Below are 17,690 nucleotides of genomic sequence, written 5' to 3' on the forward strand. Positions count from 1 at the left end.
GCGTATCGGCAAGGCATGGGAAAATGCCGATCCAGATCCAGTTTAAAAAAAAACTCCGGTCTGTGTTTTCCAACGCACCGATTTAAATAATACATTCCACTTTTCTGCTGCTCCGTAATTTCCGTTCCGCATTTTCCAGCACACCTTCAACACATCCACAATTCTCACGCAGTTGCTTTTAGCTGCTGGCATTACACGACAGGCTCTTCTCACTCTTTCCTGTGTCTCCCTCTCACAGACAGCGAGCGCACCTTCTTACACACGTCACATACTGTCACGTCATACGTCACATACTGTCACGTCATACGTCACATACGTATATGTCCTCCCCGAGCAGAGAGCGAGGTAGCGGCATGGCTAACGTTAGCTGTGATGCTAGCGCAGTCCCTAAGGTGCGCGCCTGCTCAAGCGTCCTCTGCGCACGGCAAATCTATGCCACGCACAAAATCAAATAAAAAAATAAGCGCATAACAATTTTTGACACACGGACACGACAGAGACACCAGTTTTCGTCATCATTGTTCAAATATTGTGACGTCTGTCGAGACGCTTATCTCCATTCGGTGCCACACGTCCACACCATCAAAATGGCAAAAATTTCCACATCAACACCGTATGAAAAAATTAGTGATTTTTTTAGTTGTGATTTCCTTCTCTGCATGAAAGTTTAAAAGTAGCATATATTAATGCAGTGTGAAGAAGAATGTTTTAATGTAGACATGCAAGCCTTGAAAGAACATTTTGAAAATCAAGACTACATTTCCTGCAAATGGGTGCATTTCTACCTTATATTTTAACTTTAGATTTATTCTCATATCAAACTCTTTTTGACACTTACATCAGGCGCCCCCCTCCACACCCTGGATTATAAATAATGTAAATAATTCAATGTGATTATCTTGTGTGATGACTGTATTATGATGGTAGTATATATCTGATAGTATATATCTGTATCATGAATCAATTTAAGTGGACCCCGTCTTAAAGAAGTTGAAAAACTTATTGGGGTGTTACCATTTAGTGGTCAATTGTACGGAATATGTACTTCACTGTGCAACCTACTAATAAAAGTCTCAATCAATCAATCAAAACACATAGAATCATCATACTGCTGTGATTATATGCATCAAGTGTTGATGCATAGGCTAAGGTAAAATATCGTGATATATATTGTGTATCGCAATATGGCCTTAAAATATCGCAATATTAAAAAAAGGCCATATCGCCCAGCCCTAGTTCAATGATGCCATTTCTGTTTGTCATGTATAATGTTGTCTATTTTGTGTTTATCCTTGAATAAACAGGTCAGTTTCTTGTTACCAACCATTGTGTATTATTCAAACTCCCCTAATTCAGCTGGCTAGTTGTTATCAAGAGTACTAAAACCCTTTTCAACATGATTCTGACAACTAGGTAGGCGAAATAACTCTAAACTTTAATACATGCTCGGATAGGCCAGTATCGGTATCGGTCAGTATCGGTATCGGATCGGAAATGCAAAAACAATATCGGTATCGGATCGGAAGTGCAAAAACCTGGATCGGGACATCCCTAATATTGAGCAAAAAGGTCTCATATTTTTTTCGACCAAGAAAAGAGCACTTGTTATTAGTGAGAATATACTTATTTTAAAGGGGAACATTATCACAATTTCAGAATTGTTAAAACCATTAAAAATCAGTTCCCAGTGGCTTATTATATTTTTCAAAGTTTTTTTTCAAAATTTTACCCATCACGCAATATCCCTAAAAAAAAGCTTCAAAGTGCCTGATTTTAACCACCCGTCCATTTTCCTGTGACGTCACATAGTGAAGCCAACACAAACAAACATGGCGGAAAGAACAGCAAGCTATAGCGACATTAGCTCGGATTCAGACTCGGATTTCAGCGGCTTCAACGGATGGTTGTAGTGTGGAGGCAGGTAGCGAAAACGAAATTGAAGAAGAAATTGAAGCTATTGAGCCATATCGGTTTGAACCGTATGCAAGCGAAACCGACGAAAACGACACGACAGCCAGCGACACGGGAGAAAGCGAGGACGAATTCGGCGATCGCCTTCTAACCAACGATTGGTATGTGTTTGTTTGGCATTAAAGGAAACTAACAACTATGAACTAGGTTTACAACATATGAAATACATTTGGCAACAACATGCAGACAGTCCAATTTTCATCAATTAATATATTCTGTAGACATACCCTCATCCGCGCTCTTTTCCTGAAAGCTGATCTGTCCAGTTTTGGAGTTGATGTCAGCAGGCCAGGGAAGCTAGGGTCGATAGGGGGTTCAGCTCGCTCGTCTGCGGGAACAAACTGCCGCCATTGCTTGCCGTGCTACCAAGGTCCTTTGTCCCTGAATTGCTCACACACTCCGGTAGATTCAATGGGGGGTCTGGCGGCAGATTTCTTTGACTTTATCGTTGGAAACGCATCTGCTTTGAGTGTCGCAGGATATCCACACATTCTTGCCATCTCTGCCGTACAGAGGTGGGTAGTAACGCGCTACATTTACTCCGTTACATCTACTTGAGTAACTTTTGGGATAAATTGTACTTCTAAGAGTAGTTTTAATGCAACATACTTTTACTTTTACTTAAGTATATTTATAGAGAAGGAACACTACTTTTACATCGCTACTTTTATCTACATTCAGCTCGCTACTCGCTACTAATTTTTATCGATCTGTTAATGCACGCTTTGTTTGTTTTGGTCTGTCAGACAGACCTTCAAAGTGCCTGCCTTACTGGTGACGTTTCACTTCGTTCCACCAATCAGATGCAGTCACTGGTGACGTTGGACCAATCAAACAGAGCCAGGTGGTCACATGACCTGACTTAAACAAGTTGAAAAACGTATTCGGGTGTTACCATTTAGTGGTCAATCGTACGAAATATGTACTGTACTGTGCAATCTACTAATACAAGTTTCAATCTATCAATCAAAAGTGTGAAGGAAAAAAGACCCTTTTTTATTTCAACCGTACATCCCGTCAAAAGCCTAAAGACCGACTGCACAGTTCCTGTCTTCACAATAAAAGTGCCGCTCCATCGCGCCTGCGCTTTCAAAACAAGAGTCTCCGAAAGCCAGCGCAAACAAGCTAGCAAGCGACGGAGTTTGCCGCCAATGTATTTCTTGTAAAGTGTATAAAAACGAATATGGAAGCTGGACAAATAAGATGCCAAAAACCAACCACTTTCATGTGGTATTAGACAGAAAGGAGGAACTTTTTTTCTCCTCCATTTGAAAACGTGGACGTTACCAGCACTGCTTCCTGATTACAATCAATGCAAGTCATCAGAATCAGGTAATACACCAACTTATATTCTTGTCTTCATGAAAGAAAGGAATCTATATGTTAAACATGCATGTATAATTATTAAAACACCTTTAACATGTAAACAAAAACGGCAAAATAAATAAATATAAATTATATACTGTATATATCAATGTATGTATATATATATATATATATATATATGTGTGTGTGTGTGTGTGTGTGTGTGTATATATATACACATATATATATATATATATATATATATATATATATATATATATATATATATATATATATATATATATATATATATATATATATATATATATATATATATATATATGATATGTGTGTGTATGTTACTCAGTACTTGAGTAGTTTTTTCACAACATACTTTTTACTTTTACTCAAGTAAATATTTGGGTGACTACTCCTTACTTTTACTTGAGTAAAAAATCTCTAAAGTAACAGTACTCTTACTTGAGTACAATTTCTGGCTACTCTACCCACCTCTGCTAATAATGTTGTTGTATGCACACTGTGTCGAGCGGAAATGGCCTATCATAGCAGCACAACGGCAGCGTTCTTGCCATCACCATCAACTAGTCAATCGTCCGCGTGAGTATACGTTGTCATCATTACACAAAAACATGAATGTGTCATTTGTATCTGCGTTGTAAATTCATAAACTAAAGCACCGTTTCGCTCTGAGAGGAGCGTTTGGCGTGCCTGTTCAGTGTTTACAAAGACGCGCTCCTCTTTAAAGCTAACGTTAATTAGTTGTGCAAATACCTTTTACAACATTAACAATTACGTATACTATGTACAAACGAACAATTAACTTTCACTTTAATCATACTATCATTGTTGTGTTATTAAGCAAAATAAGCAAAAGTTTTACTTTTGTTGAAATGTTTACACTGTTGTTACAGAATATTTCGTTTTGCACTTTTTTGTATTGGATGTTTATCTTTATTTTTGCACATTTGAGCAAATAAGCAATACTTTTACTTTTGTTGAAATGTTTACACTGTTGTTACAGAATATTTCCGTTTTGCACTTTTTTGAATTGGATGTTTATCTTTATTTTTGCACATTTTAAAGCAAAATAAGCAATACTTTTACTTTTGAAATGCTTATACTATTGCAGAATATTAAGATTTGTACTGGATGTTTACTTTTATATTTGCACATTAAAAGCAAATAAGCTACTTTTAATTTTGTTAAATGTTTACATTGTTACAGAATATTTTGTCATGTTGTTGTCAATGTTGACTGAGTGGCCATACTTTTTTTTTTGTAAATAAAAGCCATGCCTTTTGAAAAAACTGGCCTACATTTATTTTTTCATCTTCATTTTAAATAAAAAAAATAATCGGTAAAAGGAAAAATAATCTATAGATTAATCGAAAAAAATAATCTATAGATTAACCGATTAATCGAAAAAATAATCTATAGATTAATCGATAGAAAAATAATCGTTAGCTGCAGCCTTAGTGGGCTTTGTACCGAGGATGTCGTTGTGGCTTGTGCAGCCCTTTGAGACACTTGTGATTTAGGGCTATATAAATAAACATTGATTGATTGATTGATTGAAAATTCCCTTCATTTTTGTATTTTTTTTTTTCTTGTTTTTGAACACTGACTTTTTGCAGTGTGACTACTTATCATGCTAATAATGTGTTGTCCACATGCACGGCAGAACTTGTTTGTCACTTCAACCGTCACTTTGGATTCATTTCTTAAAAATGAAGGGCGCGCGGCCAAAACAGAACAAAGCCGGCATGAAAAGAGTCATTGCAAGGTCCTGAGCAGTGAACGCGTGGAGTGATTGTCGTCCGCTACAGCTGACTTCAACTTGGCTCCCTTTTTTCCTCCCTGCCAGTGTTATGAGGGGGAATACCGTGGCTTTAAATACTTTGTTAATACATAGGTACACATGGGAGTACTTACGCACCAGCCCAGATGGCGGACCCTCTAATTTGGAATCCAAGGGCGTAATTAAGAGACAAAAAAATTAAAAAGGAAAGCCTGCGGATTGTGCCGCTTCGACATGAAACGCGGGCGCAAATTACAGCAGCAGCAGCAGCAGCAGCAGGGGGAGGCTGGTTTGTGTGGTCGTCCTTATTAGATATCTGCTGGCTTGTGCACCCAAAGTGTGTGGGAAGCAGCTGGGAAGGTGGTGCACGCTTAAGAATGTCTGATGCAAAGCGATGGCCCACATGGACAGACTGCACTTTGTTTTTAAAGCTGTGCAGCAAAAGTCCTCCAGTGTTTCCCATTCATTCATTTCTTTATCTGTGGCGGCCCCCCACCACAAAGCCTTTTGGAGCGCCACAACACATCATAATGTCTGTGAACGCCGGTTGTTGTTACAGCTGCGTACAGTAGATGGCGTCGTAACGCTGCTTCTCAACACGCCTGGTCTGCCAGAGCGTAAGAACATATAGTGATAATATGGCATACTTGCCAACCCTCCCGAATTTTCCGGGAGACTCCCGAAATTCAGCGCCTCTCCCGAAAACCTCCCGGGACAAATATTCTCCCGAAAATCTCCCGATTTTCAGCCGGAGCTGGAGGCCACGCCCCCTCCAGCTCCATGCGGACCTGAGTGAGGACGGCCTTTTTTCACGACGGGAGGACAACAGGGTGACAAGAAGTAAATCATCCAGACTAGAGATAAATTGTATTATCATGTTTATCTTACCTAAAAATAAATAAATGTATTAATTAAAAAAAAAAAAAACTAAATAAATGTTTACTATAATTTGCTAAAAACATCAAAATTAATTGTATTTTTATTTGTATTTTTTCTGACTCCTTATTACATCCAGCCATAGAATTATACATTAAAATAAACATATTTGATATCATTAATTTTAAATTATCATAATAATTCATTAAAAATGACCATATTTAATTATTAAAATAATTGCTTGTTTATCAACAACTTTAGCATTTTATTCATTACATTTTGAAGCTCTCAGAAGCCAAGTTATGTTATATTCCTTAATATTTATTTATGCAAGTTTGAAGTATCAATTATCTAAACACAGTTTTGTTTGCATATTTTCAGGATATATATATATATATATATATATATATATATATATATATATATATATATATATATATAAATATAAATATATATATATATATATATATATATATAAATATAAATATATGTATATATATGTATATATATTTTTATATGTGTATATATATATATATATTATATATATACATATATATATATATATTATATATATACATATATAATATATATATATATATATATACATATATACATATATAATATATAATATATAATATATATATATATATATATGTATGTGTGGGAAAAAAATCACAAGACTATTTCTCTACAGGCCTGTTTCATGAGGGGGGGTACCCTCAATCGTCAGGAGATTTATATATATATATATATATATATATATATATATATATATATATATATATATATATATATATATATATATATATGAAATACTTGACTTGGTGAATTCTAGCTGTCAATATACTCCTCCCCTCTTAACCACGCCCCCAACCACGCCACACCCCCGACCACGCCCCCCACCCCCCACCCCCCACCTCCCGAAATTGGAGGTCTCAAGGTTGGCAAGTATGTAATATGGGTGTAACGGTACGTGTATTTGTATTGAACCGTTTCGGTACGGGGGTTGTACAAGTTACTGTTAAGACCAGTTTGGGTTTTCAGGAGTAAATTACCCATTTGAACCAATTAAAAAGTGTTTCGCACTCAAATAAGAAACTGCAATTGTGTTTTTGAATGATATATACACTTTTAAAGCAATATAGCAACAAGTTGCATCCCACTAAAACCAATATTGTACCAATTTGACAACATCTAAAGATGATGGAATTGCTAAAATATCAAAACAACAGGAGTTCATGCAAACTTTTAAGGTTAAAAAAAAAAAAAAAAAACGAGCACTTTTAATGCCAGTTTGGGTTTTCAGGAGTAAATTACCCATTTAAACCAATTAAAATGTGTTTCGCACTCAAATAAGAAACTGCAATTGTGTTTTTGAATGATATAAAGCAATATAGCAACAAGTTGCATCACAACAACTATATATATATATATATATATATATATATATAAGCAACGTCTTTTTCATGGACGCCCCTGCTTATTTCAGAAAGACAATGCCAACAGCGTGGCTTCATAGTAAAAGAGTGCGGGTACTAGACTGGCCTGCCTGTAGTCCAGACCTGTCTTCCCTTGAAAATGTGTGGTGCAATATGAAGCCTAAAATACCACAACGGAGACCCCGGACTGTTAAACAACTTAAGCTGTACATCAAGCAAGAATGGGAAATAATTCCACCTGAAAAGCTTCAAAAATTGGTCTCCTCAGTACCCAAATGTTTACTGAGTGTTGTTAAAAGGAAAGGCCATGTAACACGGTGGTAAAAATGCCCCTGTGACAACTTTTTTGCAATGTGTGGCTGCCATTAAACTCTAAGTTAATGATTATTGGCAAAAAAACAACAACAAGATTCTCAGTTCGAACATTACATTGCTTGTCTTTGCAGTCTATTAAATTGGATATAAGTTGAAAAAGATTTGCAAATCATTGTAATCTGCTTTTATTTACGAATTACACAACGTGCCAATTTCACTGGTTTTGGGTTTGTAAAAAAAAAAGAAGCAAAAACTACTATCTACTGCAGTGTTTTTCAACCACTGTGCCGCGGCACACTAGTGTGCCGTGAGATACAGTCTGGTGTGCCGTGGGAGATGATCTAATTTCACCTATTTGGGTTAAAAATATTTTTTGCAAAGCAGTAATTATAGTCTGCAAATGATGTGTTGTTGTTGAGTAACCATGTAATACTCTTCCATATCAGTATGTGGCAGCCGGTAGCTAATAGCTCTGTAGATGTCGGAAACAGCGGGAGGCAGGGTGCAGGTAAAAAGGTGTATAATGCTTAAACCAAAAATAAACAAAAGGTGAGTGCCCCTAAGACAGGGGTCGGCAACTTTTACCAGTCAAAGAGCCATTTTGACCAGTTTCGCAAATTATAGAAAACAATGGGAGCCGCAAACATTTTTTTGAAATTTTAAACGAAATAACACTGTATACAAAGTTTTTGATGTGTGACGGAGCAGGGTTGGGGTGGGGGCGGGGTTTGGTGGTAGCAGGGGTGTATAATGTAGCCCGGAAGAGTCAGGGCTGCATGGGATTCTGGGTGTTTGTTCTGTTGTGTTTATGTTGTGTCAAGGTGCAGATGTTCTCCCGAAATGTGTTTGCCATTCTTGTTTGGTTTTGGTTCAAAGTGTGGCGCATTATTAGTAAGAGTGTTAAAGTTGTTTTATATGGTCACCGTCAGTGTAACCTGTGTGGCTGTTGACCAAGTATGCCTTGCTGTCACGTTCATTTGCAAGCAGAAGATGTATATTGTATAACTAATGTTGGGCTGGCACGCTGTTAATACAGATTGTAGAGGGCTCCAAATGTTGTACCATCATGGCACGCCCTTATTATAGCTGTAAGGGTGAAAATCGGTGAATATAAATCCCGGGAGTTTTCTGCGAGAGGCACTGAAATCCGGAAGTCTCACGGGAAAATTGGGGGGTTCAGCAAGTAAGCTGCTGAGCCGCATCAGAGTAATCAAAGAGCCGCATGCGGCTCCGGAGCCGCCGGTTGCCGACCCCTGCCCTAAGAAAAGGCATCGAAGCTTAAGGAAGGCTATGCAGAACGAAACTAAAACGGAACTGGCTAAAAAGTAAACAAAAACAGAATGCTGGACGACAGCAAAGACTTACTGTGGAGCAAAGACGGCGTCCACAATGTACATCCGAACATGACATGACAATCAACAATGTCCCCACAAAGAAGGATAAAAACAACTGAAGAAATGTTGATTGCTAAAACAAAGTAGATGCGGGAAATGTCGCTCAAAGGAAGACATGAAACTGCTATAGGAAAATACCAAAAAAAAGAGAAAAAGCCACCAAAATAGGAGCGCAAGACAAGAAGTAAAACACTACACACAGGAAAACAGCAAAAAAAACTCAAAATGAGTCATGGCGGGATGTGACAGGTGGTGACAGTACACCTACTTTGAGACAAGAGCTATAGTGATGCATGCTTGGTTATGCTTTAAAACAATTGCGACAACAACTTTTTACTGTCAACTCAGTTTTGTTTTTTAATGATTTCTGTTGGTGGTGTGCCTCTGGATTTTTTCAAAGTAAAAAATGTGCCTTGGCCCAAAAAAGGTTGAAAAACACTGATCTACTGTCAGAGGTGGGTAGTAACGCGCTACATTTACTCCGTTACATCTACTTGAGTAACTTTTGGGATAAATTGTACTTCTAAGAGTAGTTTTAATGCAACATACTTTTACTTTTACTTGAGTATATTTATAGAGAAGAAACGCTACTTTTACTCCGCTACTTTTATCTACATTCAGCTCGCTACTCGCTACTAATTTTTATCGATCTGTTAATGCACGCTTTGTTTGTTTTGGTCCGTCATAGTGCCTGCGTTTCAACAAATACAGTCACTGGTGACGTTCACTCCGTTCCACCAATCAGATGCAGTCACTGGTGACGTTGGACCAATCAAACAGAGCCAGGCGGTCACATGACCTGACTTAAACAAGTTGAAAAACGTATTGGGGTGTTACCATTTAGTGGTCAATTGTACGGAATATGTACTGTACTGTGCAATCTACTAATAAAAGTTTCAATCAATCAATCAAAAGTGTGAAGGAAAAAAGACCCTTTTGTATTTCAACCGTACATCCCGTCAAAAGCCTAAAGACTGACTGCACAGTTCCTGTCTTCACAATAAAAGTGCCGCTCCATCGCGCCTGCGCTTTCAAAACAAGAGTCTCCGAAAGCCAGCGCAAACAAGCTAGCGAGCTACGGAGTTTGCCGCCAATGTATTTCTTGTAAAGTGTATAAAAACGAATATGGAAGCTGGACAAATAAGATGCCAAAAACCAACCACTTTCATGTGGTATTAGACAGAAAGGAGGAACTTTTTTTCTCCTCCATTTGAAAACGTGGACGTTATCATCACTACTGTCTGATTCCAATCAATGCAAGTCATCAGAATCAGGTAATACACCAACTTATATTCTTGTCTTCATGAAAGAAAGGAATCTATATGTGTTAAACATGCATGTATATTCATTAAAACACCTTTAACATGCAAACAAAAACGGCTAAATAAATAAATATAAATTCTATACTGTATATATATATGTGTGTGTATATATATATATATATATATATATATATATATATATATATATATATATATATATATATATATATATGTATATATATATTAAGGCTGAAACGACGCGTCGACGTAGTCGACGTCATCGGTTACGTAAATACGTCGACGCCGTTTTTGTGCGTCGGCGCGTCGCATATTTACGTCACACTACTTTACTGTCATGGCGGAGCGCAAAGCAGACGATGCGAGCGAGGGGAAAAAAGCACGCCAAAAGTCGTCAAAAGTGTGGGAGTATTTCAATAAACGGCCTAATAATGTTGTTGTATGCACACTGTGTCGAGCGGAAATGGCCTATCATAGCAGCACAACGGCTATGAACGAACATTTGAAAAGAAAACCCCCGACAGCGTTCTTGCCATCACCATCAACAAGTCAATCGTCCGCGTGCGTATACGTTGTCATTATTACACAAAAACATGAATGTGTCATTTGTATCTGCGTTGTAAATTCATAAACTAAAGCACCGTTTCGCTCTGAGAGGCGCGTTTGGCGTGCCTGTTCGGTGTTTACAAAGACGCGCTCCTCTTTAACGCTGTGGAGAGGCGGCGGCGGCGAGCGAGCGGCGAGGCGGGGCGCGCCGGGAGCGACGCCGCAAACGTGCCCAGGTGCGCGATCCGCGCAGTTGGAAGAGAAAAGACTTTGTGTAAAATTAAAAGATTGTAAACCTGGCAAAGCCGTCTGGCGTTCAGTCTGTCGGTCCTGAAAGAACCCCACGGCACAAGACGTGTCACAAACGCTAACGTTAATTAGTTGTGCAAATACCTTTTACAACATTAACAGTTACATATACGATGTACAAACCAACAATTAACTTTCACTTTAATCATACTATCATTGTTGTGTTATTAAGCAAAATAAGCAATACTTTTACTTTTGTTGAAATGTTTACACTGTACACTTTTTTGTATTGGATGTTTAGCTTTATTTTTGCACATTTTAGCAAATAAGCAATACTTTTACTTTTGTTGAAATGTTTACACTTGTTACAGAATATTTCCGTTTTGCACTTTTTTGTATTGGATGTTTATCTTTATTTTTGCACATTTTAAAGCAAAATAAGCAATACTTTTACTTTTGAAATGCTTATACTATTCCAGAATATTAAGATTTGCACTGGATGTTTACTTTTATATTTGCACATTAAAAAGCAAATAAGCTACTTTTAATTTTGTTAAATGTTAAAAGTTTTAAATGTTTACATTGTTACAGAATATTTTGTCATGTTGTTGTCAATGTTGACTGACTAGTGGCCATACTTTTTTTTTTGTAAATAAAAGCCATGCCTTTTGAAAAAACTGGCCTACATTTATTTTTTCCTCTTCATTTTAAATTAAAAAAAAAAATCGGTAAAAGGAAAAATAATCTATAGATTAATCGAAAAAATAATCTATGGATTAACCGATTAATCGAAAAAATAATCTATAGATTAATCGATAGAAAAATAATCGTTAGCTGCAGCCCTAATATATATATATATATATATATATGTATATATATATATATATAAATATATATATATATATATGTGTGTATATATATATATATATATATATGTGTGTATGCATATATATATATACATATGTATGTGTGTATATATATATATATATATATATATATATATATATATATATATATATATATATATATATATATATATATATATATATATATATATATATGATATGTGTGTGTATGTTACTCATCAGTTACTCAGTACTTGAGTAGTTTTTTCACAACATACTTTTTACTTTTACTCAAGTAAATATTTGGGTGACTACTCCTTACTTTTACTTGAGTAATAAATCTCTAAAGTAACAGTACTCTTACTTGAGTACAATTTCTGGCTACTCTACCCACCTCTGTCTACTGTATATAAACACAATATATAGAAATATATATATATATATACATATATATAGAACTTTCCAGCTCAAGTAAAGCTTTTCCAAATGGTTAAAATGCACATTTAAACCAAAACGATGTATATTTGTCTGAGTTATTACACAACAAGTAGAATTGTGTGTTATTAAATGTAAATAATCCATAAAGGCTGCCAACAGGAGATCGGTTTTGTGTGCAAAATAACCAAAACCAGGACTTCTGGCTCGGTAGATGCTGTTTCATTTAAACCGACTTGGACACAAATAGAAGCATAAAAAGTATGATGTAGAACAAGTAAGTGTATAAGAACTATCTGTCTTAGCGGGGGAAAGCGAGAGGAGCTTGTGGACTTACCGGTGTCGAAGTGACTGAGAGCCGCGGAGGAGAGCGCCAAGGCGGCCACAAGGAGCGCGGATGTGCCGGTGGTCCACAGGTCCATGGTGCCCAGGTGCGCGGGGCGGCTGAGTGAGGGAGTCAGAGGCGGCTCCGGTCGTCTCCGTTCGGGGAGGAAGTCCGTCAAACAGTCCCGAGCCCAGCACCAACGCAGCGTCTGGCGGAGCGACACCTCCGCGTCTGGGACTAGATAGCAGCGCGCAGGGATCCCATTTCCAGCAGGTCATGTGACAGGAAACTCGGCCAAACGCTTTCAACCTGCAGCCGGGGAGGAGGCGGGAGAAGACGAGGAGGAGGAGCCGCAGGTTAGCCTCACACAATATGCTCACTTGACAACTTATTGTGATATTTAGTGATAATAACGCACACGATAACACGAGTAAATAAAGTCAACATGCACACGAAGAGTGAAACACGCTGTAAACATGGCCACAACATTAGGAACACCTGTAAGGAACTAATGAGTTAGCTTAGTTGTGGCGCTATCATTTTGCTCATTTCTTCTAATATACCAAAAATACAAAAACAAATCTGTCTGGAGCCGCAAAAAAATAAAAGCCATATTACATACAGATAGTGTGTCATGAGATATAAACGTAATTAAGATGACTTAAAGGAAACTAAATGAGCTCAAATATAGCTACAAACGAGGCATAATGATGCAATATGTCAGAGGTGGGACCAAGTCATTGTTTTGCAAGTCACAAGTAAGTCTCAAGTCTTTGCCTTCAAGTCCGAGTCAAGTCCCGAGTCAAGACAGGCAAGCCCCGAGTCAAGTCCAAAGTCAAGACTGGAAAGTCTCAAGTCAAGTCCTAAGTCCTGCATTTTGAGTTTCGAGTCCTTTCAAGTCCTTTTAACCACAGACTAATATATTAACACAGATTGTGTATGCTTTTCAAACGCTGTATTTATTTATTAAAACAAGTGCATTTTAAATTGCAGGAAAGAAAATTGTGCTGACATTGCACTTTATAATAGCACTATTAACCAGTCATTTTAAACATTAACTCATTCCTTTACAGAACAAACACATTGAAAAATAAAGTGCAAATGTACTTATTTGTACAAAAGTGTTAACATTGAAAAAACATGACATATACGTGAACATAACAAAAAAGTTGTACTTTTTATATGTCAGGGCCCTATGCTGCATTGCATTTGCAAAAGACCAAATTAGCCAAGAGTCTGTCAGTCATTTGTGCACGATGGGGGCGTAGTATGATGCCACCATGGCTGAAAACTCGCTCCACTGGAGCACTGGAGGCAGGCACTGCCAAGACTCTCATGGCCACTCGGAACAGTGAAGGAAGAGTCTTCATGTTCAATGCCCAGAACAAAAGGGGGGAGAGAGTTGTTTTGGGTTGGTGCACTACTTGTAAGTGTATCTTGTGTTTTTTATGTTGATTTAATTAAAAAAAGAAAAAAAAGAAATAAATTCTTGTGCAGCCCGATACCAATCGATCCACGGACCAGTACCGGGCCGCGGCCCGGTGGTTGGGGACCACTGAGGTAAACAACCAAAAGTATGTCAGAAAGCTAGCTAAAACGGTACACATATTCATAATATAGTATACATTTTAACTGACCTTTATTTTACTATTTTTGTCTTTTTTTAGGTGGCTAAAATACGCGGTGCTGCTGACCGCCGTCTAACGTTACGTGTGATATATTGACTAACGTAACCCTGCTTAAAAAAAATCACTGAACAAAAAGTATGAATAAGGTAGTGAACTGCAACAGATTCCCGTGTTTGCAATAACGTTATAACGTTAGCAGTGAGTTTACAGCCTCACTGATTTAACTACACAGCAAATAAAAGTCACGTTACTTAGCCAATAAACGTTATCTTACATTCAAAACTTACCGTTCTTTGTGCAACTTCAAATGCCGGACGCAGTTGGAAGTTGTTTCCTCTCCATCAGTCATTTTCGAACCGCATGTGTTGCATACTGCAAACCGTTTTGTGTTGACCACCTCGTAATTTTTATACCCAAACAAAATTATTTTAGGTATCATTTTTTGTTCACTGGCGTGTGGTTTGGACATGTCTTCTTCGTTGGTTGTCCTGCAATTTGATTGGATGAATGCTGTGTGATGAAAACAAAGTAGATCTAATCTGATTGGCTGTTGTACTGAGAGCACACCAGCTGACACACGCAACGCTGATAGACAAGTACACAATGAAAAATACGGAGCGCTCCCGAATAACTTTTTCATCTTTGGGTTTTGGGGAAAGTAGGAAGTCATGTCAAGTCATGTCAATTCAAAAGGCTCAAGTCCAAGTGAAGTCACAAGTCATTGATGTTAAAGTCTAAGTCGAGTTGCAAGTCTTTTTACATTTTGTCAAGTCGAGTCTAAAGTCATCAAATTCATGACTCGAGTCTGACTCGAGTCCAAGTCATGTGACTCGAGTCCACACCTCTGATATGTACATATAGCTAGCCTAAATAGCATGTTAGCATCGATTAGCTTCTTTCTTTCTTTCTTTCTTTCTTTAGTTTATTTGGAACATGAACACACTTACATCATAATACATCACACAATTTCATATCATTTCATTTGACATCATGCCCGAAAAGGAGTAGGAAGAAGCAAAGCTTATTTAATCCTACCCCTTTCCCACTTCAAGCGTTTACAAATATATAGAATCATTTACTGACCTTTTTATATAATAAAATAACATCTATGAATTAGTATACAACAGTTTTGTAATATGTAATTAATTAATTAATTCAGTCATTATTAACATACTGAGATGAAGAATATCTTATTTTCAATAAGGTTGAAAGTATTTCTCATAATTCTTCTTTTTTGTACTCTGTAAGCACTATTATTTTGAACAACCTCTTAAACTGGACAATTTTTAACTTTTTTACTTAATCCATTCCATCATTTAATTCCACAAACTGATATGCTAAAAGTTCTAAGTGTTGTACGTGCATATAAATGTTTTAAATTATTTTTTCCTCTAAGGTTATATTTCTCCTCTTTAGTTGAGAAGAATTGTTGTACATTCTTTGGTAGCAGGTTATAGTTTGCTTTGTACATCATTTTAGCTGTTTGCAATTTTACCAAATCACCAAACTTTAATATTTCTGACTTAATAAATAAATGGTTTGTGTGTTCTCTATATCCAACATGATGTATTATTCTAACTGATCTTTTTTGTAACACGGTTAGCGAATGTAGCGCACATTTGTAGTTATTTCCCCATATTTCTGCACAATAACTCAGATATGGTAACACTAGCGAGCAGTAGAGAATATGTAGTGATTTTTGGCCCAGGACATATTTTGCTTTATTCATTATTGAAATGTTTTTTGGTCACTGCAGTCATGCAGTGACCAAATATGTCTGATTAGCACTCCACACAAGTCAATAACATCAACAAAACTCACCTTTCTGCATTCATGCACAACGTTAAAAGTTTGGTGGACAAAATGAGACAGAAAAAGAAGTGGCATAAAACACGTCCTAGAAAGTCGGAGAAAGTTATACATGTAAACCAGGGGTGCTCATTACGTCGATCGCGATCTACCGGTCGATCTCGGAGGGTGTGTCAGTCGATCACCAGCCAGGCATTAAAAAATAGTCCTAAAAATGAGCGATCATAAATCTTCACTATGACGTCACTTTCGTCACTTGATTGACATTCACGGCACCCGAGGGTCTTCTGAGATGACGCTGGCTGCTGCCAGCTCATTAAAATTACCGACTGGAAGGCGAGAAACACTTTATTTCAACAGACTCTGGCGCCGTACCTGTCGTCAAAACTCAAAAGACCGACTGCACAGTTGCACAATAAAAGCTCTGCTTCATCCTGCCTGCGCTACCAAAATAAGAGTCTCAGAAAGCTGGCGTGCACAAGCTAGCAAGCTACGGAGTTTGCCGACAATGTATTTCTTGTAAAGTGTATACAAAGGAGTACGGAAGCTGGACAAATAAGATGCCAAAAACCAACCACTTTCATGTGGTATTGGACAGAAAGGAGGACTTTTTTTCTCCTCCATTCGAAAATGTGGACGTTATCATCACCAGTGTCTGATTCCAATCAATGCAAGTCATCAGAATCAGGTAATACACCAACTTATATTCTTGTCTTCATGAAAGAAAGGAATCTATATGTGTTAAACATGCTTGTTTTATCTTTAACCACCTTTAAGTTGTTAACAATATTAACTATTTGTGTTAAACATGCTTGTATTATTTGTAACCACCTTTAACTTGTTAACAATATTAACTATATGTGTTAAACATACTTGCATTATCTTTAAACACCTTTAACTTGTTAACAATATTAACTATATGTATTAAACATACTTGTATTATCATTAAACACCTTTAATGTATGAACAATATTAACTATATGTGTTAAACATGCTTGCATTATCATTAAACACCTTTAACTTGTTAACAAAAACATATATTTCATAAATAAGTAAATATAAATTATATATATGAATGAGGTAGATCCCCACGACTTGATCAATTGAAAAGTAGCTCGCCTGCAGAAAAAGTGTGAGCACCCCTGATGTAAACAAACTACGGTGAGTTCAAGGACCGCCAAAATTAGTAGGACAAAACGGCGCTCGCTAAATACTCGAATCAGTGAGGCATATGTTTAATATGAACAGTGTGCTTTATAACAATTAGGGAGGTTTGCATCATGTTTGTCCCCCTACGGAAACCATATTAAATCAAACAAACAAAAAAAATGTTTCCCCTCATCTTTTTCCATTTTTCATACATGTTTGAAAAAGCTCAAGAGAGCCACTAGGGCGGCGCGACAGAGCCGCATAGAGCCGTGGGTTGTTGACCCCTGTAATATACAAACCCCGTT

At 37.1% G+C, this 17,690-nt stretch overlaps 1 protein-coding gene across 2 annotated transcripts in view; it reads right to left on the reverse strand.

Annotated features, from left to right (window-relative positions):
- Positions 1 to 13,057, reverse strand: part of kremen1 (kringle containing transmembrane protein 1) — a 266,356-nt gene extending 253,299 nt beyond the window's left edge. For both annotated transcript variants that reach the window (XM_061942079.2, XM_072912511.1), the window contains exon 1: positions 12,812 to 13,057. In XM_061942079.2, the coding sequence (XP_061798063.2) occupies positions 12,812 to 12,896 (85 nt within the window). In that variant the 5' untranslated portion in view covers positions 12,897 to 13,057. The remainder of the gene's footprint in view (positions 1 to 12,811) is intronic.
- Positions 13,058 to 17,690: the final 4,633 nt, after the last annotated feature.

This window comes from Nerophis lumbriciformis, linkage group LG03 (assembly GCF_033978685.3).
Source record: "Nerophis lumbriciformis linkage group LG03, RoL_Nlum_v2.1, whole genome shotgun sequence".
NCBI classification, from domain to species: Eukaryota; Metazoa; Chordata; class Actinopteri; order Syngnathiformes; family Syngnathidae; genus Nerophis; species Nerophis lumbriciformis.